Source organism: Alligator sinensis, unplaced genomic scaffold (assembly GCF_000455745.1).
Source record: "Alligator sinensis unplaced genomic scaffold, ASM45574v1 scaffold1782_1, whole genome shotgun sequence".
In the NCBI taxonomy this organism is placed as follows: Eukaryota; Metazoa; Chordata; order Crocodylia; family Alligatoridae; genus Alligator; species Alligator sinensis.
In genome coordinates this window covers 240,885-264,934 of record NW_005842767.1, presented here as the reverse complement: position 1 = coordinate 264,934, position 24,050 = coordinate 240,885, and the positions used below count along the sequence as shown (strand labels likewise).

At 55.6% G+C, this 24,050-nt stretch overlaps 1 protein-coding gene across 3 annotated transcripts in view; it reads right to left on the bottom strand.

Annotated features, from left to right (window-relative positions):
- The window catches only part of ARHGEF10L (Rho guanine nucleotide exchange factor 10 like), a 100,683-nt gene that overhangs the window by 13,911 nt on the left and 62,722 nt on the right, over nt 1-24,050 (bottom strand). For all 3 annotated transcript variants that reach the window (XM_006034739.3, XM_025216806.1, XM_025216807.1), the window contains 4 exons: nt 23,599-23,685; nt 22,694-22,926; nt 21,596-21,750; nt 11,379-11,524 (listed from right to left, as the gene is read on the bottom strand). In XM_006034739.3, the coding sequence (XP_006034801.2) occupies nt 11,379-11,524; nt 21,596-21,750; nt 22,694-22,926; nt 23,599-23,685 (621 nt within the window). The remainder of the gene's footprint in view (nt 1-11,378; nt 11,525-21,595; nt 21,751-22,693; nt 22,927-23,598; nt 23,686-24,050) is intronic.

Genomic DNA, 24,050 nt, shown 5'->3' with positions numbered 1-24,050 from the left:
GCATGAGAAGCAGCAGGCAAAGGCTTTTGCCCAGTGCGGTTTCTTGGTGCCACTCTTTGGAGGTGTTGGTGGTCTTGTACGTGGAGCTGGTTAGAGGATTGTTTTTGTTGAATGGGTTCTGGGTTTTGAAATCCCAAAGTTCTACAGAAAAAGGTGTGGAATTGAGCAAGTTATTACAAAAAGGAAGTGTTTCGGTCTTGTTTCGCTATTTTGATGTTTTTGCAACAGAACAGCGATTGTTTGGGGTTTTTTCCTTTTCAATTCAAAGCAATTTTTTCAGACGTGAAACCAGTTAATTCTATTAAAAGAATGCCTTGAAAGGGTTAACGTTGAATGGAAATATTTTGATCAAGCTGAAATTAGGGCACACTCACACCCACATACACACACACACACATGCACTATTGATTTATTTTAATTTCCCTTTGTGGGAATGATTAACATTTCCTGTTTTCAGACCACTATCTAAGGGGGCGGGGGGGGGGGAACTTTTGAAAGCAAGGAATTGCCCCAAAGACAGAAGATCTAGGCCCATCCAGCTCTAATGAATCAGAGCGATGGTGATGGGGTATACAGAAGGAGCAAAGGAAAGCTTTGAACTCGGAGTGAGCAATCAAGCACAAGACAAGGACAAGGGAGAAGATAAAAGGAGGCGGTGCAGGTACCGGGCAAGCTGCTGCCTGGCTCCAAAGGCAGGCGATGGCAGCAGGGCAGAGGGAAAGTGGCAGGGCAGAGAAGTGAACGGCCAAGGAGAGGTGCCATGAAAACTTCTGATGCTCTGCGTTTCCCCAGCTCTCTCAACAGCGACCGACCTCCCCGCTCTTTCCTCGTCCTTCGAGGACAAGGAGACTCGCTGGCACGTCCTGAAGGATCCTGCCGGGTGCTCGTCGCATTCCCTGATCTCTAAAGGACCTGCCCATCAGCACAGCCAGATGGGATCCAGCGCCAGCCTCAAAGAATGGAGACCCAAGGGAGTCCCCAGCTGTGGGCAGCGCCCCTGAAAGTTTGCTCAACATCATGATGTTGCACCGATGCCTCCCCAAAACCTCTCTAGGCATCCTAGCTTATACAACATTGAACGACCCATCAAAGCTGAGCAAGGTTTATGAATATCCCACGTGTCGACTGGAAGGAGATCCCCTGCCCTGCTTGCACGATGCCTTCATAGCAGTCGGCAGAAGCCAGCGTCACAGTGACCCACCGCCTCCCATCTTTTAGTCCAAGTGGACATAGCTCGGGGCCAAAATGCTCCTCTCTCTCTGCAGGTGCAACACACGGTATGACGAGGCTCCCACTCCTTCCCTGGGGCTCTCTAGGCAAGACGAGCATCGACATCACGAGACCGCCCGGCTCGGGTACCACCCTACCCCATTCTCGCTGCCGCCACTAATCTCTCCGAGGATCTCACTGAACCGGCTCCCTCCGCCTGTGCAGACTCCCCAGCTGATAAATCGTTCCCACGGCATTATTAGGCCCCGATGACAATCAGTGTCCAACACAATGCGCTACATCGCGGCCGCATCAAATCCGAGGCATTCAAAAGCAGCCCCACGGAAGGAACTAATTAATTTCTCTCGGAGACTTCACAATAAGAGAGGGAGCGCTCGGTTAGTGCCCGGGGGACAACAACACGATAATCAACTCAGGGAAGAGGACTCCAAAAAAAAAATATCACAGGAGCTGCCATGGGGAGTCTCAATGTTGCTTTGACTTAACCCTTTCAACACTTCAGGTGGGCTTGTTCTCTGTGCCTTCAGACTCAGCCTTTGGGTCTTGGGCATCGCAAGGGTCTCTCCCCAAAGGGCCGCCTGCTGCCGCCACTAAACGTCACCTAGGCAGAGCTGAACATCTTGCTCTCCCCGCTTCAATGCCTTGATCCGGATACAAAGAAAACCCATCAAAGAGCTGGATACTCATCCGCCCTGATGTGCCCCATTATAAACCAGCTCCACCGGTTCCCGGGGAACGGCTCTAATGGCACAGCATCTCTACCCCGATTGCCTCTCATCTCGGATACTTCTATAGCCCCTGCCCCCCCTGCAGTCTGCAATGTATTTATCCTTATAAAACACTCCTAGGAGGTTGGAAAGAGTCTATTATCCACGTATGACTGACAGGGCTACATCACTGAGAAACTAAGCGATCTGCCCAAGGACATACAAGTAGTCTGTGACAAAGCCAGGGCTGGCCCCTAGGTCTCCAGTGTCCAAAGAGCTGGAGTTCCCTCCCTGCCCCTGCATGTGTCAGCAATATGGATAAAAGCAGCAAAACAGACTGATTTATGCCTCTGCCCCTATTTAGCAATAAAACCAGTTCCCCGGCCAAGAGCCGGTGCACAGAGCCCCGGCTCGGAGCAAAATTTTATGGGCCAAGTTATAAAATCCTGAATATTATATTGGAAACGCTGACACAACCTTACCTACAGCAGCACAGTATTTATGTACCTAGAAATGTCTATATAAAATAGAGTTCCTATAAATCCCTGGAGCAGGCGGCAGGGCATAAAAAGTCGTATTAGTATTGATGAGGCATCGGAGTCGTGTTAGGAGCACTCCAACATGCCAGCCGTTCTAAGAAGCCTGCTGGGAACCCCAGGGCCCAGTGCAAAGACTTCAGTCAAGGAGAGTTTTTCTATTGAATGTAATGGGACCCTGGATTTGGCCTGCCCTAATGAGACGAACGGTCTCCGAGCCGAGGCACCTGGCTCAGGAGGGACTCGGGAGAACGGGTCCAACCACCAGCTCTGTCGCAGATTCTCCATACGGTGTTGGGCAAGTTGGAAAAAAAAATACCCTCAATGATTTAGGAGCCTAAACCCAACATACAATAGGATTTAGGCTCCTAATGGCTTGCACTCCTTATGGGAACGACTCTTGAGTCACTGAGAAGCGTTGGGAAATGTTTGGGCCTCCATGCCCCTGTCTGTAAAATGGAGCTAGCCCTTTCTTTGCGTCTCAGACATCCTTAGCTGACAAGTGTTGCAGGGGTAGTCCCACACGACAGCCCCGACCTGGGTGGCAGCTTCAAGCTCCAACTATAAATGCAGATTATTTTTATCTGTAAGGTGCAAAAGCTGCAGGAAGCTCCAGCTGAGGCTCAGTGCATGCTTTGAAGAGCACCTGCAGCCTGCAAAGTGCTAAGTGTAATGTTTAAGACTCAGAGAGATTTTCCCCTTACAGCCATAAATCCACAAACTTCGCCTCGACTCCATTTATGTATTTTCAAATGTGGCTTTTTCGTTTTTGCATTAAGCTGAACCCGCTCTTATTACAGAAAACAACGAGCAGCGATTGATATTCTCCTCATTAGTTCCATTTAATTTCTTTCTTCTTCCGTCCAATTATGGGAGTCAACGTTGCGGCTCGTCTCTTCTCCCCCGCGCTGACACCTGGAGAAAACCTGCCGAGCTTCCTAAAGCCTCCGTCACGGGCAACACGTGCTCTTCATTTGCTTCGGCATTAAATATCTGCCCCGGCCTGTCTGCTGTGGGGGGAGGTCACCCACAGGAAGGCAAGTGGGATTGTCGCTTCACACGCCTCTGCTCACTAGGCATCATGGTGGAGTTTGACTCGCCTGCTACCTGGGGCGAGTTGATGGCGTTTCCAACTCCAGCTGCCTGCAGAAAGGAGGTCCCAGGTGTATCACAGTCTCCAAAGGAGAGGCTGGCTGCGGTGGCTGTTGCATATCCCTCCTTCTATAGGAATTTGAGCACCTTGGTCATGATCCAGGTGTACCAATGGGGAACCGGGCTCTTCTGGCCTGGAGCTGTACTGGTAACTAGTAAGATAAAAGGTAGGGAGGCACCTTAAAGACTAGCTAGGTCAGAGAGGCATAAGCTTCCCTAGGGAACAAGCCCACACCGTCAGGTGCTAGCACCTGCAAAGCTGTGCAGTGCAGAGGCCTGGCAGAAAAAGCAAGGATCACCCAGCACTTTGTGAAAGATGAGGAATGGAGGCAGCGAGGCGGCCCGATCTGCCCCACAGTGGGGAAATAATGCCCCGTTTCTGGAGTCCCAGGCCAGCCTCGTAAGCGCGCCCCACCTGATGCCCCGGATGCCGGAGACGTCAGATCTGGGAGAGCGGCTAGAACAAGCCTCCGGCGCTCAGGAACCATGAGCCTCTCGCCAGGGCTGCTTGGAGCACACTGATTATTGGGCAGGATGCTAACAGGAGCTGCTGGGAAGCAGCTCGATTGTCCCACCAGACAGCGGCGAGCTCCAGAGCAGCAAGAGGAGCTCAGCTCACCTCCAGACTTGCACGCTGACCGGGGCACACTCGCTCGCTCTCTTCCACTCTTCACCCTTCCTGCATTTATCAAACTCGCACCGGCATTGACCAGAGGCAAGGAGCTCCAAGCCTGTCCAGAGGCAGGATTTGCTGGGTCCCAAACCAGGGCTGGAGGAGAAACTGAGGCACAGCTGAACGGCTAAGGAAGCGTGCAGCACAACCAGAAAGACAACAGAGGGCTACTGGCAATCGACCTGCAGGACCCATGCTGGCGTGGCAATGGGTGGGCTACGGGTGAAGGAGGAGGAACGGTTCTGTGGTTGTCACCAGCATGGCACACAAAAGATCTGGGTTCAGTTCTCTCCTCTGACACTGTTTTCCTGTGTGGCCTTAGCCAGGTCACTCCCACACCTCTAGGCCTCAGTTTGCCTTTGAGAAGTGGGAGTGACTTGGCTAAGGTCACACAGGAAAACAGTGTCAGAGGAGGGACAAAGTAGCAGGGTAGCCTTCCCTTCCCCAATTAGGCTGCAAGACCTGCCAGGTGCCAACGTGTATGCATGCAATGCACCGAACACACTGGGTCCCCAACTCAGCTCCTGACTGTGCTGCTACTCTAGCAAAGTGCCAAACAAGAAGGGGACCAAGTGTTGAATAATAGTAAAGCAGAGGGGAAATAATCCTGCCTTGATCTGGGAGCAAGGAGAAGATAACCTAATAAAGTCCACAAGACCCTGGATTTCCTGGAGGATGGGCAGCTCAAGTGACTCAAGGCTGCACTGGGCAGGATCCTTGCTGAAATGCATGCCCAGAGCAGGAGGAAGACTTTATTAGGTTACCTTCTCCCTGCTCCCAGATAAGGCAGGATTATTTCTCCTCGGGTTTATTATCCAACACTTGGACCCATTCATGAAAATACAAGAGCCTATTACACAGCCCTCCATCAAATTCTATTTATACCATAACCAGAGGGGGTGTTTGCAGAGCTGCTATTATACTTCTGTTGGCTCATGTTAGTCATAAGGGAAGTAATAATATGGTTTAGTGACTGTTCCGACCGATACAGGGAGGAGGTGGGTGTTAATGCTCAGTGCTTACATAGCACTTTACATCTCCGAAGGAACGGCGGCAGTGTTAATTAATGCTAATGCTGCCCTGCGGCGGGGGGAAGGTGGACACGGCACCATCCGCGGTTCTAGACGGGGAAATTAAAGAAGAGGTACATGGCCAGCATGCCAGGGACGGTGGGTACCTGGAGGCCAGGTGCTCTGCCTCTGATAATCAGGCTGTCAGTGGCCTCCTCCGAGCTCCAAACTCGCCCTCCCTCCCTGCCCAGCACTTGCCCTCGTACACGGTGCTGCACAGACAGCGTGGATCAAATCGCTTCTCGAAACCGGGGAAACTTGAGCTGCTTTGTCACGTGCGGCACGTCTCCGAGGCTGTCTTGAGGACACGTCTCTTTAGTGGGGTCACACAAAACATCCAGCCTTGTCTGGCACCCCCTGGGCAATGCCCGGCAGCGGGCACAGAAGCGTCTTACAAGGGACACCAGACCTCTGACGGGTGCCCAGCGGTCCTTAGCGTGATGGCTTAAGAACAGAGATAACTACCCGGCGCCCTCGAGGCCCCTCTTCCCCTCGTTGTTGCTCTCCTCGCCCGTCTCCAAGCCTGGCTGTGGTTTCATCCAGTAATTAGGGCACAAGCCCGGGAGTCAGGAGCCTCGGGCTCAATTCCCTGCCCTGCAAGTGCTTTCCTGCGTGAAATTGGGCAAGTTACTTAGCCTCCTGTTCCCCATCTGTGCTGCGGGAATAGTGGCAGTGGCCTCCCTTTCCCAAGCAGCCTTAGAGTAAAAGGTGCTCAGCCGCTCTGCTAAGAGGCGGATAAGTAGAAATAGCCTCTAGGCTCCTCCAGCAGCTTTCACAGGCCTTCCAGCTCTGAAACCCTCAGCCTCGATGCACATACAGAGACAGCAGGAAACTAGTATTATACCAGCTCCTGCTTTACCTCCTTGGATAACAATGCCCCTGGCTGGGTGGCCTGCAGGGCCTGAACCTGGGGGGGACCAGGCTGGAAAGCACGCGCTTGAGCTAAAGGACCAGTTGGCAGCCGCAGCACTGATGCCCTGTGGTTTTCGGTCCAAGGGAGACACAGATGCCTCTGACAATGGCATTAGGAATCAAAGCCAAGTCTAAAGACAGCAGCACAGAGGCTGCATCCATAAGCTCGCGGTTAACTTCAAGCACACGAGCATACCCCATGAGGTCAACAGGAGTGCTCGTATGCTTCAGGTTAAGCACGGGCTTAAGCTCCCAGCTGGATCTGGGCCGGTGAACAGATCAGCTAGCAAACAGCTTGCCCCATAGACGCTCCTAATGTCCCATCAGAATCCAATTTGCGGTGAGAAGGGGACTTGGTGGAGGAACGCGACTCCCCCCATCCAGTCTTTCACACTCTGGGGATGGGAAGGTGGAAAACCTGCCCTTTTGGCAGCTTTTCAGCCTTGTTGGAGGGGGGAAACCTCCTCCCATAGTCAATCTCCCAGCCCGCGTGCTGATTTGCATTGCATTACCCAGGATGCCCCACACCGAGACACTTTTTTTTCCCCCTCTCTCTCTTTTTGCAAAAAATTCCCAACTGGCTCGTGTCATAAATAAGATAGGAGACAGAAAACTAATACAGCCCCGCGATGCATTATTCATCCCTGGCACCGTTGTTATGATAGATTTACGACAGCTAATACATGCAAACTAAGTTTGGGCACTAAATGTGAAAATTAAGGGTGGGAGAGAGGGTAAAAAAAAAAAAAAAGACGATTCAGCAATCCCTATTTATGGCAAGCCACCGGAAGATGTTTTGCCTTTGCTCTCATCTCGTTATGGGTAGCGATAGGCGTTGCTAGCTTCCACGGTCAAAGGGCAGATGCCCAAGAGCTGGGCAAGCATCGTCAGGCACTAATTGCTAGTGCTGGGGAGCAGCTATTAGAAGAGGATGGTGGAAGGCATGTTAGCCTCTGCCCCGTCGGAGGCCTCAAAGCCTCGGTGCTGCTGTGCAATCTCTTTTCTTCCACCTCTCTATGCTGCCAGTCTGGCCCTGAAGCTCTCCGGCCAGTCTACTCCGTCAGCTCCTCGTGCCCGAATGCCCCAGCAAATGGGTGGACTCTCTCCTCCGTCCAGGAGGAGAATTTGGGTGTATCCAGCCTGCTGGTCCCACGGAGGAGGGACCTGATGGAGAGACAGGATCTGGATCCTTTCTGGTGCTTACCCCAGTTCACAAACGTGCGTAAGAAGTCAAAGTTACTTCAACTCAAATTTGGGCAGAGCAATGCGGAGAACCTCAGAAAGGGTTGCTGGCTGTACGCCCATGCACCGACTGCAGAAAAGCTTGTGGACGCCACATCTGCGAGGGACCTAGTCCCCTTTCAGCATGGAAGCAAACTCTCCTAACTACCCAAACCGGTTCAGCGAGCCTGCGGCTAGAAGAAAATGGGATGAGAGACTCGAAGACAAAGAGGTGAGGGACTGATGGGCCCTGCAAGGGAGGGAAGAAAGCAGATGTCACATTGCAACAGGCAGAAGAGACTCCCAAACGACCGAGCCATTCCTCTTGCAGGCAAATAAGTCCTCACCGGCGACAGCGAGGAGCACCTGATGCAAAACAGCACGGGCTGCTCCGAGGAGAAGCGCCACACAATTACACATCATAAGTATCCCCTTGTCACTCTCTGCCTTCCCTGAAAATAGCTCTCCCGCCCCGGCGCGGGGAGGGATAATGGCTCGAGATGGAGCGCATGTAATGTTTGTGCTTGCACGGACTGTCATTAGCATGGGCGGAAGACGCCGCGTCCAGGGGGCCGCCTGGCACGCCGTTCCAAGAGACGGGAGCTGGCTCGGTATTAAATATGCATAGAGTTCACCTGGCTGCTGCACGCAACGGAAATATGATTGTGCACGCACGAGGCCGGCTCTCCCGTCCCACACACGCCTCCCCCCGACGTTTCAATCGAGACCGTGCTGCCGATGCGAGCGCCCGACCCAGCTCTCCGGTCCCCGCTTGCCAGTCTCTCCCCCCCACACCACTCCCTTGCACTCTTCAGCACGGTGCAAAATGCAGGTGAACGGCTATATTGATCCCTTTTAACCGTCTACATCATGGGAGCAAGGAGAGGAGGCTGCAGCTTGCCCTGCCACGGAGGGTGCTCAAAGTCGGGGGGCTGCGGAGGGATGTTTTGACAGTGGCACAATGAGGCTCTTTTACACCAGCTGGGGATCTGCCCCATTGGCTCCCATGGGCACGTGCCAAGTGGCACGCAGCGGGATCTAGCTGCAGATCTCTGTCCCACTGCAGATGGTGATCGAGAGAGGAGGTGGCAGCAGTAGACAGAGGACAGGGTCCAGCTGGGGCTCAGGACACCTGGGCTCCATTCCTGCCTTGTGGTGCAGCACTGGACAAGTCACTTGGCCCTTCCCTGCCTCAGTTTCTCCGGTGCACAGAGTACAACCGCAGCACCGCACCTCCACGGCACCGCAGGCTCTCAAAATGCTTTCCTTTTCCAAACTGGAAGAGAAGCTAGGTCTGCTGGGTTGTCTCTCAGGCCCCAGCTGACATGCAAGTAGTTCACAAGTTACTACAGAATGGGCTGCGAGGTGGAGGAAGAGGTCTCTCTCACTGCAAGCCTTGCACCCCGCCTGGTTTTCCAGTCCCAGGGCCAAGCTGCATCACCTGCTGTCACTACACCAAGGGTCTGCAGGCCAAGATGCTTCCCCGGGGGCATCTACCTGGCCCCAGCAGCATCAACGGATTTGCAAAGGGGTGATTAATGAGCTCTTTAATGGGGGCAGGGGGTGGGGAAAAAAGAAACCGACTCTGGCCCTTCCTCTGAGCCATCCCAGAGCTGCATGGGTACCCAAAGCACAAAGAGGAACCAGGTTTCATAAATGCGAAGGGACCTTACAGATCATCGGGTCCAGCCCCCTGCACTTGGGCAGGAGAGACCGCTGAGCCACCAGCTTCAACGGACATCCCTGATCCCACACGAAGGAGATGGCTGCGCAGGCACCTTGTGCCGTGCCGAGCGCTTTGGAGGGCACCGCTTGGACCCCGGGGCCTCAGGTTCAGCCTCTGCAATCACAGGGGTCTGGACAAGTGGGAAAAACAAAGCTCTTTGCAGGAGGAAAGGTTTTGCTGCTGAAGCAGATGGAGGGAGGGAGACTGCAGGGAGTTTGCACTCGGATGCACGGAGGCAGGAAAGCGCCGTATCGACACATTCCAGCCCATCGCTGGGCGGATGGACGACTGTGCCGTTACCCGATCGACTAACGAGCTGCAGCCTCCCAGCTCTTCGGGCGGCAGGAATCTAGGTCAGCCGGCTCCCCCTGCAGAGCACGCCTGACCCCTCCCAGCCATGGGAGGTGGAGGCCTCCAAAACCACCTTGCTGGCATGGTCTTCCCCCCGACAGCGTACCCCCTTTTACACATCCTGCTGCACCTGCAGCTCGCGTCACCCAGGAGCCCCAAGCACCAGACATGCCAGGTGGCCAAATCCCATTGCTGAGAGCACCAGCGCCAAGACCAAAACAAAGCCTCCAGTGCGGCCCTAAATGCCCCTCACATGCGGGGCAGGTAGGATCTCAGTGCCTGCATCCCCTGAACAAACAGGGAGCATAGGCCCACGGTCCCTTGTCAGGACTGCATGCATGGGAGCATGGTGGAGGGGAAGGAGAAAAGGGCTGCCCCCGAGACCGAAGGGTGCTGGGTTCATCCATGCAGCCCTGGAGTCTGCTCTGGTGCACTGGAGCTGTGCCATGCCCCCCTCACCCAGGGGGTAAGTCTGCTCCGGTGCATTGGTCCTCCTCACCCAAGTCTGCTCCGGTGCATTGGAGCTGTGCCATGCCCTCCACACCCAGCCAGCTACCCCGTTTTCCTGGCAGTGCCCCTGCTTCTTCCCAAACCCTCTGAGGACCTGGACCATCTTCTAGGGGACCTGCATCCCTTTCATTAACTGCTGGAGAGTCAGGAGCAGTAACAGCATATAAAGGCCTCTGCTAAAAGCATCTGCTTCTCTTTCTCTCCAACCCCCGCCTAGTCCCAAGACAAGGGTGAGCTCCGAGTCCTACCTCACTGCTAAGCCTGGGGCAAAAAGAACGAGAAAGAGGGCTGGTGCTGGAAGACAACCCGTGAGCACCCACGTAGCCAGGGTGCCGGGTCTGCCAGGGTGAACCGCAAGCCCACCTTGGCCCTGTGGAACCGATACCAAGCCCAGCATGCAGAAGGGGCCGGTCTCGACCTGTTCCCCCAGAAAACACAGTTCGCTGGGACCGAGCGGGGGAAGCCGAGTTAATGAACAGCCTCGGAGCGAGCGCGGCCCCCTCTGCACCTGCTCCAGCAGCCGAGAGCCATTTCCCATCAAAGAGCAGCCCATTAGGCGCGCGGGGAGGCCGGGCGGGAGACGCGCGGTTCCACATGAGCGGCAGAATGCAATTGGGGGCGGAGGCCGGCAGGAGCCGGGAGCGCACTCAACCGAGAAAAGCCCCGCGGCGCCGCTCCTGCCATTAGGTGCCGAAGGGGGAGCGGGCCCGTTGAGGCGGCCGCAGAGATGTCCGGCAGACGTCCCCGCAGCAATGGCACCATGCACAATGGGGCTGTGCCTGTCCTGGATGCTCAGCCTTTCCCCAGGTGGTTGCACCGGAGCCGGAGCAAGCGAGATTGCAGGGTCCGGCCCCTGTGCCATGCACTAGCCCCCAGACTCAGCCCTGCAAAGGGTGGGACACCGCAACACTGCAGCAGTGTCCGAGACGGGGGGACACAGGGTCCAGCTGGATCAAGCTGCTCCTCAAATGAAGTTCTTCACTCACCTGAGTGTCGTTTCCTGACACCCTCCTAGTCCAGCTTCTGGCAGCCGCTCTGTGCACAGCTGCTGGCCCGAGCAATGCCGGGAGTTGTGTGGGCACCCCAGGGGAAGGGGAAAGAAGAGAGGCTCACCATCCCAGCATGGTGGCATCAGAGCAGGACTGGAGAGGGGTAAAACCTCCTCTGCAATGTCTTCCCCCACGCCCAGCTGCTCCCCAGGGGCTCCTAGCTATCCCCATTCTGGAGCAGTGCTGGGCACTGCTCAGGGCACAAAGCAAGAGGCACTGAACAGACGGCGAGCGGCAGTACCTGAGCCTTTAGGCTGGCAGCATCCAGCACGGTGACTTGGTTGGCACAGCTGGCCCACAGGGTGTCATCCAGGGTCAGGAGGACTCTCACCGGCCCGGTCCCCACCTGCAAACAGGTGGGCTTCGCCTCCAGATCCCACAGCCCCCCTGCGGGAAGAGAGAGAGGAGAAGAGTCAGACATGGGTCCAAATAGATCAGAGGAGCGGGGGGAAAAGGCACCTGGATATAACCCGCTCTGAACCGGCCACCCAGACCTTTGCTCCTGGGATCTGGCACCCCAAAACTCACTGTGCAAAAGAAGTGCAGGGCACCGGAGCTGGCCAGAGCCCTGGCTGATGGAGTCACGATCCCCTGGACCCATCGCTCCCCTCCCTCGCCATCCCAGAGCACCTGCAGCTGCTGCTTCCATGGCAAAGTCACAGCAGGAAAGGGCTCGGCATAGTAAGGGCTCCTTTCAATTAGGCTGAACGGATGTGAGCGAGCAGGAATCAAGGGAGCACTGGCACAGGCCACGGTTTGGGAGGCTCTGACATCCCACCACCCCTCAGGGGAGCTCCCACCAGAGGCTGCAAAGCCAGGCTGACGTCAGGGCGGACAGGCTGGGATTAGCCTGCTGGCAGCTGGCTCGGGAGACCTGGCTTCTCCCTTCCCCGTGAATCGAGCGCCGCTGGATGCTTCAAAATACCCATACTGCTGCAGCCAGACAAAGACACACATCTCCCTTCCCTGCAGCGAGGCACATGCTGTGGCCCCAATACAATGCACGGGCTACTTATAAATAGGTGGCCAGGTGCGGGCGGTCTGGGATCACTCTCGAACGGAGGCCAGTGAGGCGGCACTTCTGCTTTCAATCCTGCAGTGCCCGTGCCGGAGCAGCCTCGCTGCTCCACTGCAGCCGGGGCAGCCTCAGACACACAACAAACCCATTTGCTCTCCTCTCCCCTGGCACCCCGCGGGCATGGGGATGGATCGGGGGGGTGCTGCACCAGGCAACAGGCTCCGGCGGCCTCTCAGCCTCCTCGGCAGAGCACATGGGAGTGGGTTGGCGTGTGCCGGGCTGTTAATTTCATGAGGCTCCATAAACTTGATCTCCCAGCCCGGCACACCGACGGGCACTGCTCATTATGCAAACCAAGCAAAAGAGAGAGGGGGACGTGGGGGTGTGGAGGCAATGGACAGGGCTGGAGGCAAGGGGTCTTTAAATCAGCATGGATGGCACACGTTAACACGTGAACGCAAATGCATGCCCTCCCAGTTATAGACACCATGGCAGTAGTGCATTCATACACACCCCCACGTTCACCCCCTCCCAGTTACAGACACCATGGCAGTGGTGTGCGCACACACACACCCCCTCTCAGTTGAAGGCACCACAGCAGTGGTGTGCAGTGTGCATGCATGTGCACACACACACACACACAACCCCCAACACCCATCCCCTCCCAGTTAAAGACATGATGGCAGTAGTGTGCATGTGCGCGCACACATACACCCCATATCGACCCACCCCTCCTTTTCCAGTTAAAGACACCTTGGCAGGGGTGTGCACAGACACACACAGCTACCCAGTTAAAGACACCATAGCAATGGTACACACACACACATCCACACACCCCAATTAAAGACACTATAGCAGCGGTGTGCATGCATGCACACACATACACACACACACACACCCTCCCAGTTAAAGGCAACATGGCAGTGCTGTGCACACACACTTATGCCTACCCAGTTAAAGATACCATGGCAGTATGCACACACACTACACCCCTCCCACCCCCTCCCAGTTAAAGACACCTTGGTAGAGGTGTGCAGTTGTGCACAGACACACGCCTACCCAGTTAAAAACACCATGGCAGTGGTACACACACACACCCCCTCCCAGTTAAAGACACCTTGGTAGGGGTGTGCAGCTGTGCACAGACACACGCCTGCCCAGTTAAAAACACCATGGTGGTACACACACATCCCCTCCCAGTTAAAAGCTACCGTAGCAAAGGTGTGCAGCCCTGCACACACGTGTCCTTCAGCGGCAATGGCATTGCCACAGCTCCTAATTCGGGTGCTTTGAAATGCGATTGAGCCGACAGAACTTGGCACGAAGCTTCGCGAGCTGCGCGGGGCCCTCCCGAGCCCTTCGCCATCACACAGGCCCGGGCTTTCGTTAAGAGAAACGAAACCGCCTCGGCTCTTTCATCAGGGCGTCACGCTGCGCCAATTCTCCCCACCAAAAGCGCGGCGGGAACGACCTCTCCCGCCCCGAGGATCTTCTGATCTGTGGCCTCTGCTGCAAGTCGACCTTCTCCGCGCCCGCGTGACACAGGCCATGAAAAAATCCCTTTTTTGCTTCCCCGACCTGCATTATAGGCTGCTGCACAAATGAGCTAGCAACGAGGCGGGCGGCACCGGGAAGTGGGTACTTCCAGGAAGCTCGCATGAAAGCGACTCCGGGCGGCGGATGAAACTGGAGGCCGAAGGAGGAGAAAATACGTACGCGTCTGCTCCACGGCCAAGTGGCGTGCCGGGCTGCGCGTGGCGTCCCGGACTTGAGCGACCCCTTAATGCTTTGCGCCATGAGCCGACCAGCCTCTGAGAGGGTCACCGCCATCCTGGAGAGCTCACCTGGAGGGCCAAGAGAGAGGTAAACCCCCAAAGCCCTGACCTCTTGGCAAGGCCGTTCAGGCCCAGCTGTAGCATGGAAGAAATACCAGTCTGCTCCAAGAGGAAGGGCTCCCATTTCAGGGTTGCTTCAATACAAGCCTACCTGTTGTGCACACAGGGGGCTGGGGTCCTCAAGGAACTATAAGCCGTCTTCGACAGCTAGCAAGTCATTTCTTGGGACAACCCATGATGAAACAGGGAAAGCAGCAAAGGGTAATAGCCAGGGTGCCAAGGAGGGACACAGAGCGGTGCCTGCTGCTCCCCAGAGACATCCAGCGGATGTTGTCCAGTGAAACCCTGCACCGACAAGGGAAGAAGATGACCCTACAGGCACTAGGGTTTTCTCTGGCCAGCATCTCCTTCCTGGCCAGATAAATCAAACAGCTTGGCCAAGGCAAGGAGGAGGTTGACCAGAAGGCCCTGAGATTTCCAAGGGCTATGGATATGGCATGCATAAATGCAATGGCAAAAGGGAAAAAGTGCAACCGGTCCTCAAGAAGATAGCACCATCCCGGCACCAAACCCTAATTCCACCATTGCAATGGATCTACCCCCAAACCTCAAAATCTGGCCACGGCTGAGATACAAGCAGGACGTTATCAAACCAAGCGCCTCCGCAACGTGCGCCGGGGTCATTGCTTCTGCCGATGCCTCCCGTTTCGCTCCCTGCACAGAATTTGCTGCTCTCCAGCCTGTCCTTACAAGTTCACGCGGCAATTGCTGCAAATAACGCTCCCCCCGTTGCTCCGCCACAAGCAGCTTCTTGCGTTAGATGCTTTCAAAATTCACACCGTGCTGAGCAGACACAGATCCTACGGCAGGGCTCGACTCCGACTCCCCAAACGGATGAGCGTAGCTCCTCGAATCAGGTTGCTGGCGCAAGTCTTCCTTAGTGTGAAGCTAATAGGCACTTGCTGCAACTATTCACATATTTTATAGCCCAAAAGAAATACCTCTGAGCTGTCAAATAGTCTCTGCAAAGCTCAGAGCAGAGAATTTCCCCCCAGTCATTTCTGCAGCGAAGGAAATGCTCTCCTGCTACCGAAGTGACACCACGGAGCCGATTAATTGCTGGCTGAACTGGAGTGCCTCTCTTAGGAAGACAGGCCACTGGGATTTCAAGCTTGCCAGTGATGAATGCACCACCACCGTCTAACTGTTGCAATAGCTAATTACCTTCACTTAAAAATGAGCCTTTTGTTCCCAATATGATTTTTTTTTTAACTTTGGCTTCCAGACACTGGGTCTTATGCCTCCATCTGCTACATTAAAGGGTGCTCTAACATCAGGGATCTTTTCCTCAGCACCTATAAATTGCAATCAAGTCACCTCTTCACCTTGCCTTTGATAAGCTAATGATCCTCATCTATTGAAGTTCCTCACTGTAAGGCCTGCTCTCCACACTTCCAATGGTACTGGAAGCCCTCTGAACTCTTCTGCAAGCTTCACTTAAAAATGAGCTGTTTTGGGAAACTTTCTTTCTAATTAAAATGCACAGCGGCCTCGTTACCTTTAACCCCCTTTGCCTGTGCGAATTTTCAAGAGCGCTTATGGAAATGGGTTTCCTCCTGCCTTCCTTACCAGCCGTCATCAAGGGGAACGTGCCAACACGCTCTGCCAGAAGCTCTCACTCTCTCCTATATGCAGAGGAACGGGCCAAGGGATTTCGCGAGCAATTCAGGAGGTCGCTTCAGCAATTTCCATGGGTTCGAACGATGGAGCTGACGTGTCTGGTCATCGTTCTGACCGCGCGAGCGAAGCTGCCCTGGTCTTCACCGGATGGAGAGCTGGCCCGGAGTCTGCCAGCCCCCGCGTAGGGCACTCTTCGGAGGAGCCTACAACCAGCCCTTCTGGCATGGATAAGCTGGCGAGGACATAAACAGACGCTTGCTAATTCCTGCCCTTCTGGTCTAGGAGGCGGCAGCAAGGGAAGGAACAGAAAGAAACTTCACTTCCTACGGGAGCTGCGATTGCCAGCAGGCCTCGCAACACCTCCTCCCCAGAAGCGAAGGTAGGGCAAGCCGGCGCGATGGCTGTCACGCTGGGCGATGCCAGGGCGGCTTCGTGGTGTGGCAATGCGGCGCCTCACGTTTCTTATGCAGCCCGTCGCGAGGCGATCGTGGGGCACGCCTGCTGAGAGTGCAAAGGTGGCGGCTCTCCCGGAGGTGAGAGGGCAGGCCCTTTCAACACGGGCACGACCAGACCGAATCTTGTACCCCCCTAACCCTCTGACCGATCTGTCTTGAATGGCGCTTTCCAAATCGCCCTAGATTCAAGCCACGTGCTTTAGATTCACAAAGGCAGTGTCCCTTCAGCACAGCCGGAAAGGTGATGCCCATCCACCTTGCTGCACTCCTCCATAGGTCCTCTATCCCCACCGGAGCGCTTTGTGCCACGGGGCAAGACTTCAGCCATCCTGGGTAGCCAGATCCCACTGCGGTGCCGATGCCCCTCTTTCCAGCAGAAGCAGGGAAGGAGCCTGCGAGCCCTTACTGATGCACGTGCCACTGCCCCATGCCCACGTACAGCCAGCAGGATTCGTATGAGGGCACTGAAACCTGGAAAGGCTGGACTGCTGGTTACCCAGCAAGATGGTGGGTAACCAGCCTCAACTGGGATGATGCTCAACCCCACAAAGTTGCTTCTCCGGTAAGGCTCGACTCAGGGCAGTGGCTTCCCTTCATGAAGCTTCATACCTGCCGAGGTTGGGGTGCATTCTCCCTCCAGGCTGTTGTGTGCATCCCCTGCTTTTGCATCGAACGCCACCTAAACCAGAGATGGAGGAGGTTGTTGCCCACGGCTGGGAACGGCGAGCAGCTCCGACGCGCTGGCGGCTGCTCCGGGTGCCAGAGCTGCTCTTGCTCTTAGGGGCAGGGGCTCACCGCTCACGGAGGCCGGTGCAAGCAAAGAGCCTGTTATTCGAGGCTCTTTCCCACCCTCTAGTGATGGAACGGAGGTAGTTCCTCACCCAGGCAAAGCAGGTCCTTGCTGGACCAGGACCTGGGGAAGAGGGCTTGGGAAGACTGTAGGATTTCTGTGCACTGAGCAATGCAACAGCTGCCGGCACCCACTTCCCCTCCTCTCTCCTATGCACATCTCAAGGGTGCTCCAGCCTGATATCAAGAACCAGCACCTTCCTCCAACCCCTCCTCTCAAAGCAACACCGATGGCATGGAAGAGCCAGACAGAGGATGGGAAGGAGTTATCCCCTCGCTGCCTGCAGGGCCCCTACAATTGCTGAACCTGGAGAAGACCAAGCAGTGGAAGGGGCTGGTTGAGGCACGGCCCACCTCGAGACACCCTGTGCAGAGCAGATGAGGGGCCTGTCCCAGCAATGGCCATGTCTAGCGCCCAGATACAAGGACGCACAGAGATAAGCTCCACAAGCCTTGAGCAAGATGTAGCCCGGCTGGTCCTTGTTCCAAGCAGTTGTGTTCAAGTACAGACCGACAGCTGACTGGACCAAAAAAAGCCAAAAGGTCCACCCGAGCCTAGTGCCCCATGAGACTGGTGCAGTTCAGGTTCATCAGCTTCTCCAGCCAGCCTGGACTCTGCAAGCTGACTGCCGGGTACCGACCAAGGGCAGCCTTGGCAAAGCTGGACCTTGTGCCTCTGGGACTGCCAGTGCCTGGAGGGTCCGCACTAACTTTCTTGGGGGGCTTTGATATTTGTGACATAGCGAGTGGCTCCAAGGAGACTCCCAGATGCAGCCAGGTCATGGGCACAAGCCACCATGACCTCGTGCAAGGCTGTGGCAATGCCAAGGTCACCGGTTCTCTTGCACTGCCAAGCTGCAGTTGCCTATGGAGAAACTTGCCTGGTGGCTCAGCCAGTCCCTAGGCTACCTAATGCCCCCCCAATACCGCCTGATGGCATAGCGATGCATCCAGCACCAAATGCCACGGTCTCTAAAGCAGCAACTCCACGAGCTGGCAGCAGTAGCAAACTCTTATCCCCAAAACAAGCAGCCCTCTAAGAGAAAGCAATCCTTTCCAGGTTTGTTACTCCTCTGCAACCCTGCTCCATTCCTACACCAACATCCCCTCAGTCTCTGCAGCGGTCAGGGTGGAGGGAGGATTGCTCGCGGGAGGGAGCCAGGAGTGGGCGCTTGCCGTAGAAATCCCATGCAGCAGACAGAGCCTGCCTGGATTTGCCCTGCTGACGCCCAGCTCACCCAGTGGGGAAGCAGTAGTGACCGAGTGGATCCGACGTGGACAGCGTTGCAAAGCATGGCATGAATAAGTGACAGGCCTGTTAACCAGGAGGCCTTTGCTCTCCTCTTGTGACCTCTCATTGCTTGCTGGAGAAGGTGGGCTGAGCGCTGCGGGGAAGAACGGGAGGCAATCGGAGAGGAAGAAGGTGGCATCCTCACGGAGAAGAGGTCCAGATGCCCAGGCAGTGGGATCACCCACCGTTTGACTTGTCCATCCACGCTGGGCCTGGCAGAGAGCCCCCTCAGGCTTCCCTGCACATAGGGGATCCTTCCCTTATGTCAGGAAGAAACACCCTTCTCTATGGGGTAAACCAAAATGGGCCCCTTGGATGCACCTCCCTGTATCACCTGCACAGCATCAGGCTTTCCAGGACTCATGGCCTCTTCATGCCAATGAGCAAAACGCGCTGCCCGGATGCACCCCGGGCTGAGCCACAGACAGACTGAAGGCCTTGGGATGCAGCGCTGGCATCCATACGAGCCCCTTTGACAGCCCTGGAGCAACCTCTGCCTCTGGAAGGAGGCCCGTGTGAAATGAAGCTTTGCAGGTCCGTGGCAACAGCTGGCTCCAAGGGGCCAGGGGACCATCGCTGACTCTCCCACGTCGCCAGCTGAAATGCAGAAGCCTAAACAACGACGTCTCGAGTCCAAGCATCAAGCAGCATCACTTTGGGCTTCTAGCATAGCCAAAAGGGCTCCGAATGATGGGCCAGCGTAGGTTAAAGGGGATTTCTGAAGAGCGAGCAGCAGCATGCTGGTGTCTGGGTGGCTTATACCAAAAAGGGTGAGGGGTCAGCAGTCTTGCACTTCTTCCATGCAGATCCCTGGGAGATGCAGCCGCTGGCCCAGTGTCGCTGCTTTGTGGGATGAAGCGCCATGCTCCCAGGACCTCACCTGGCTTCAGCAAAGCATCCACATGCACTTGGAGCCAGGAAAAAAAAAATGAATCTAACCAAGACACAGGCAGGAGCTTGTGGATGTTATCCCCGAAAGGCCCTTGGAGTGGGGTGGTAGGCAGGGATTTGCTTCATTTATAAAGTCAAAGAGGTGAGCCCTCAGCCCACCAGCATGGAGATCTCCAGGCACATCCCAAAAAAGGAATAGGTTTTCCTAATTCATTGGACTTTGTAATGCAGAAACTGTAGACCGCCCACAAAGCTCCCTCGCCGACCCAGCAACAGACACAGCCGAAGGGGCGCCGGAGCGATGCTTGAACTGCAACTAGATGGGACCAGCCCATGTGTGGGACCCAGGGTGAACCATACAGGTTACATGCAATGCTGTCATGTGGGTGAAGGAGCATCTAGCTTGGCAGGCACAAAGCAACCGGGAACAGGAGCCAAAAATAGGCAGCCGAGAGGAGAAACCCATCCTCGTCCCTCTATCTGTTTCCCCTCCCTTCAGCAATTACGGGCAACATGTTGTCAACAGGAGGGAAGGAGCACGGCACGTAATGGCAGGGTTGAAATCCATCCGCCTCCCGAGGAGCCGGCTCCTGGAGAAAAGCAAAGTCCAACAGCAGGGGAGAGACAGGGAGGAAATTGAGATGTCACGAAGCAAAGGAGAGGAGCGATAAGTAGAGACGGAGCCGCTGGCGTGCTGCGCGCGGAGCGTGGTGCCTACCCCTTTCATCTGCTGGGGAGAGCGCCCTGTGGACATACGCGTGTGTTCACACTCGCCCGTGGGCACCCACCGGCCCGGGAGATGGCTTCACCACCTCTCCCCCTCTAATTAAACCCACAAATGCCACATCAGGAGCTCATTAAAACCCTCAGTGCACTGCTAGGCTGAGTCGAAGCTGTGCACAAGGACCCGGTGGTAACCCTGGGCTGGCGGCGATGATGCAGTGAATCTGGCTCCTTTGTGCAGGGCTGGCTGGTAGAGCCGTGCAGACACCTCCAAGAGATGGCTCAGACTAGTTGCTACCCACGGCCCAGCACATGCAAGACCCGATCCCCCTTCCCGAATCACACCGAGAGGGAAATTCTCACCCAGGCAGCAGGACTCACTCAGCATCCTCCTCTAAGGCCTGAGCCACACAGGATAAGAGCCCAGGACAAATGCCCATCGGATGGCCCTAGTCTCTTAGCTCACTGTGCAGAGTTCAAGTCCTTGGCATAGGAGGCTGCCAGGTTTGATCCCTGGCAGTCACTTAGCCCCTATTTTGAAGGCTTGCCTATTGCCTAGACCTGCCAAGAAGCAAGTTTCACCCAGAAATTGCCCTGGTACCAGGCTCAGTGCACTTACCTGCGCCTGGCCCAGGATCTGGCACGTCTTGGTCATTGCAACCATTTCTCCCATTTCTGGGAGGAAAGCAAATGGGATTCAGACAGCTGCCTGAGGGCTGCGGCACTTGTAACATGTTTTGGCAGCCCTTGAAGAGTGCACCAGGCCAACATCATCTCATGGGCTTGAATGGCTCCTAACGAAGGGCCGTTGCTCCTTTACAATGTACAGAGGGAAAGCGTAAGAGCCATCCAGTAGGGTTCCTTAGTAGACAACTGGTGTCTTCTCTGCCAGACCATCAATAGGAAATTAGCCTTTCCTTCTCAGATAGGATTTCATTTTTGCAGCTGCTATGAAGCCTAAAGTCAAGCCAATTCTCAATGGCTAATTAGTGTCTTTTTTTTTTTTTTTTTGGCAACAGCTAGAAAGGAAAGTTATTTAAAAAATGAAAGAACCCCCATGGAGATAAAGTTGAACGAACCTTGTGTGGGGCACGTTTGGACTGACCAGCCCCTCGGTCGAATTGGTGATGGGTTGGTGTCCTTGTGATGGTCACCTTGGAGGCCTCCATATGATGCCCATTTCCCCCCCGTGGGACTGCACATGGATGCCACGATCATTGTGGTCAACCCAATGGCAATTACAATCTGAAAAACAACAGGCTGCAAATCCCGCCTGCACCCTTGGGATATTATGCTAGCTGCTATGGCACATGGGATAATTACTATCCCCGCTGCAGCAGCATCTGAGGTCCTCACAACCTTTGATTTCTCTTTTGGCAAAGCACCCCTGTATGTCAGGACAATGCTCTTCCCCCCATTCTGGAGATGAAGCGCAGGGAGACTAAGGAAGGAACCCAAGGAAGAGGCCTAAAGTCACATAGAGACTGATCACATCGTGGGCAATGTGGCAAAGAGCTACCAAAGGCCACACCGCAGATACGGCAAGAGCTAGAGGGACGTACTGGCCCTGTGCCCCACACTGCTGGGACAAGGGAGGTGAGAAATGAACCTGCAAGTCCCCACCTCATCCCAGACCTGCGGAGAAGAGACCACAGACAGACCAGGCGAGTCCCCAGTGCAGTAACCGTCCCCCCCGCGCACCGCTCCCGCTCTCACCGCTGGTCCTGGCATAGGCAGCTACAATCCCATTCTGCAGGCCGGCAAACAGGTAGTCGGGGCTGTGCTTCAGGCAGAGGACGGGCTGCCGCCCGGGGCTTTTGCAGGTCAGCAAGCACTGAGTCCCCGTATCCACGCTTCCATACACCGTGATGCTGAGGTCAAGGAGGAAAGGAGAGGTAAGCACAGCGGTGACACGCAGCGGGGAGCATGCGTACAGATGGAGACCAGGCTTTCCAGCCGCTGACAGCTCAGCCCCATTGCATCCACCATGCAGCAGCTCGGAGGTGGAGCCGGGGATCTGGCTGCAGAAAGCAGGCTCCCCATAGACCACCAGGCTGGACTCCTCATATTTCTGTCCCATCCACCAGCTCTGTGATGTGCATAATGTGTGAGAGCAGAAGCCACTGCGCAGCTCCTCCATGCAATATGGCTTCGATTTGACCTATAGCATGCATCCCTCTGGGTAGAGGCTGGGGAGGTGGTGGGGAAGGGACTCACCTGGCTGACTTGGAGAAGAGGCAGCTCTGGCATGGTAACATGGTCCTCCCAACACTCCCCCCCAAGTAAGTTGGCCGTGTCCTGCTAGCCAAGGCTCACAAAACCCAGATCCTAAAGGAGACTCTTGGGGTCTGAGACCCTTCAGCCTAGAGGGGAAGAAGCTGGATTCTGGGGGAGATCAAGAAAGCACCGCCTGGACAGCAGAGCCCAGGAGACCTGGCCAAGAGGGAGATGCAACTCCATGAAGATTCAGGGATGGCCAAAGACCTGTGTTTGGATTTCCAAGAGTCGGGGTGGGTGACGATGGCAGTGACTGATGAGGACAGACTCAGGGTGGAAAGGAGCAGAGAGACCTGGAGTTCACCTGGGATGCAGAGGAGGAAAGCCAAGGAGGGAGCACGCAGGGAGGGTAACTGCAGCCTCCAGGGGAGGGTGCTTCAAGGACATGACACTGGGGAGACATGTTCTTGGCATTCACGTTGCACCGCAGCTGCTGGGCATCCAGGAGGGCCAACCAGCGCCAGCTCCAGGGAGACACCTGCCTCTCCAGCAGAGGACAAAGCTGAGACGGGCAGTGCCGCCCACCCCGCAGCTCACCTGCCATCCTGAAGCCCCAGGCAGATGGTGGGGTGCAGAGCGGAGGCCTGCTCAGCAGTCGCTCGCGAATCCTCAGTTTTCTCCTGCTCCTGCTCCTCCCCGCTCTTTTCCGGGATGTATTCCATGCAGAGCACCTGGGAGGCCACGGGGAAGGACTTCACCGTGCGCGGCACCGATCGGTTGAGGGAGAAGATCTCCACCTGGCCTCCTGCTCCTTCTTGGCCTCCCCCAACCTGCAGAGACACAGGATACTTTTACATGTCAACATTCACCAGCTGGACCGTGCCCCATATACCCCCATGCCTCCATCACCAGTGCAGACAAGATGCCTGGGTTTTCCCACCGATGTTGTCACAGGGTAGAGGCAGACAGGACCTCCACGCTGGGCAGATCCACCTCCTGGGTGGAGATGGAGACATACAAGCTACTTGGGCCATCTCATGGACACTTCTCCCTTCCTCAGAAGTGTCCTCCCCTGCCCCAGAAATGCCTGGGGGTGATGCAGGCTGGAAGTAATGCAAGGGGTGATGCAGTCAGGCCCTGGGGGTGATGCAGAAATGCCTGGGGGTGATGCAGGACTGATGCGGCCAGCCTCTGGGGGTGATGCAGAAATGCCTGGCGGTGATGCAGGTCTGCTTTATGCTACCTGGGGGCCAGATGGGATGCTCATAATGACCCCCTTCCAGCCTTGAAATCTGCAAGCTGCCCCTCTCTCCAGGCAGTGGCTGTGCCTTTTTCTCCATGCCCCAGAAGAGCAGGGCAGCACCCAGGGGTTCGTTAGCTGCTCTTAGGGATGCCAAAACACAGTCCAGCTTCAGCGTCTTATTTCTGTGCAAGGAACCAAAAGGCCAAGGTATCCTGGGAGACGTGTTGGAGGCAGGTGGACCAAGTCAGCCCATACTCACCCAGAGGTAGCCCTGCGGCAGGGAGGTGCTGACAGCAGAGAAGCCCAGCAGCGAGGACTGGACGGGATTGTGCACCACGGCTCCAAGCTAGGAGAGAGACAGACAGGGTGCTCTCAGAGCTGGGCTGGGAAGAGCATTGTGAACACGCAAAGATCCCCGATGGTGGAGGAGAATCTCCACCTGCTTCCTTGCTGGCCGGTCCATTCGAGTGGGGTTTCCATTGGCACTGTCTAAGCCCACAGACAGCAAAAGGAGACTGCCTTCTACACATTGCAACCCATCAGCTGCTCCCATTCCCCCCAGACCTCCCAGCAGTATGATCTCTGGCCAGCAAAGTCTCAATTGCCACTGAAACAGTTACCTGCCCGCTCCCATCACAGGGATTTTGGGAGAGACCAAAGCCAGCTCCGTGTATGGGTGCTTAATGATCTCAGTGCAATCCAAGGCTTTTT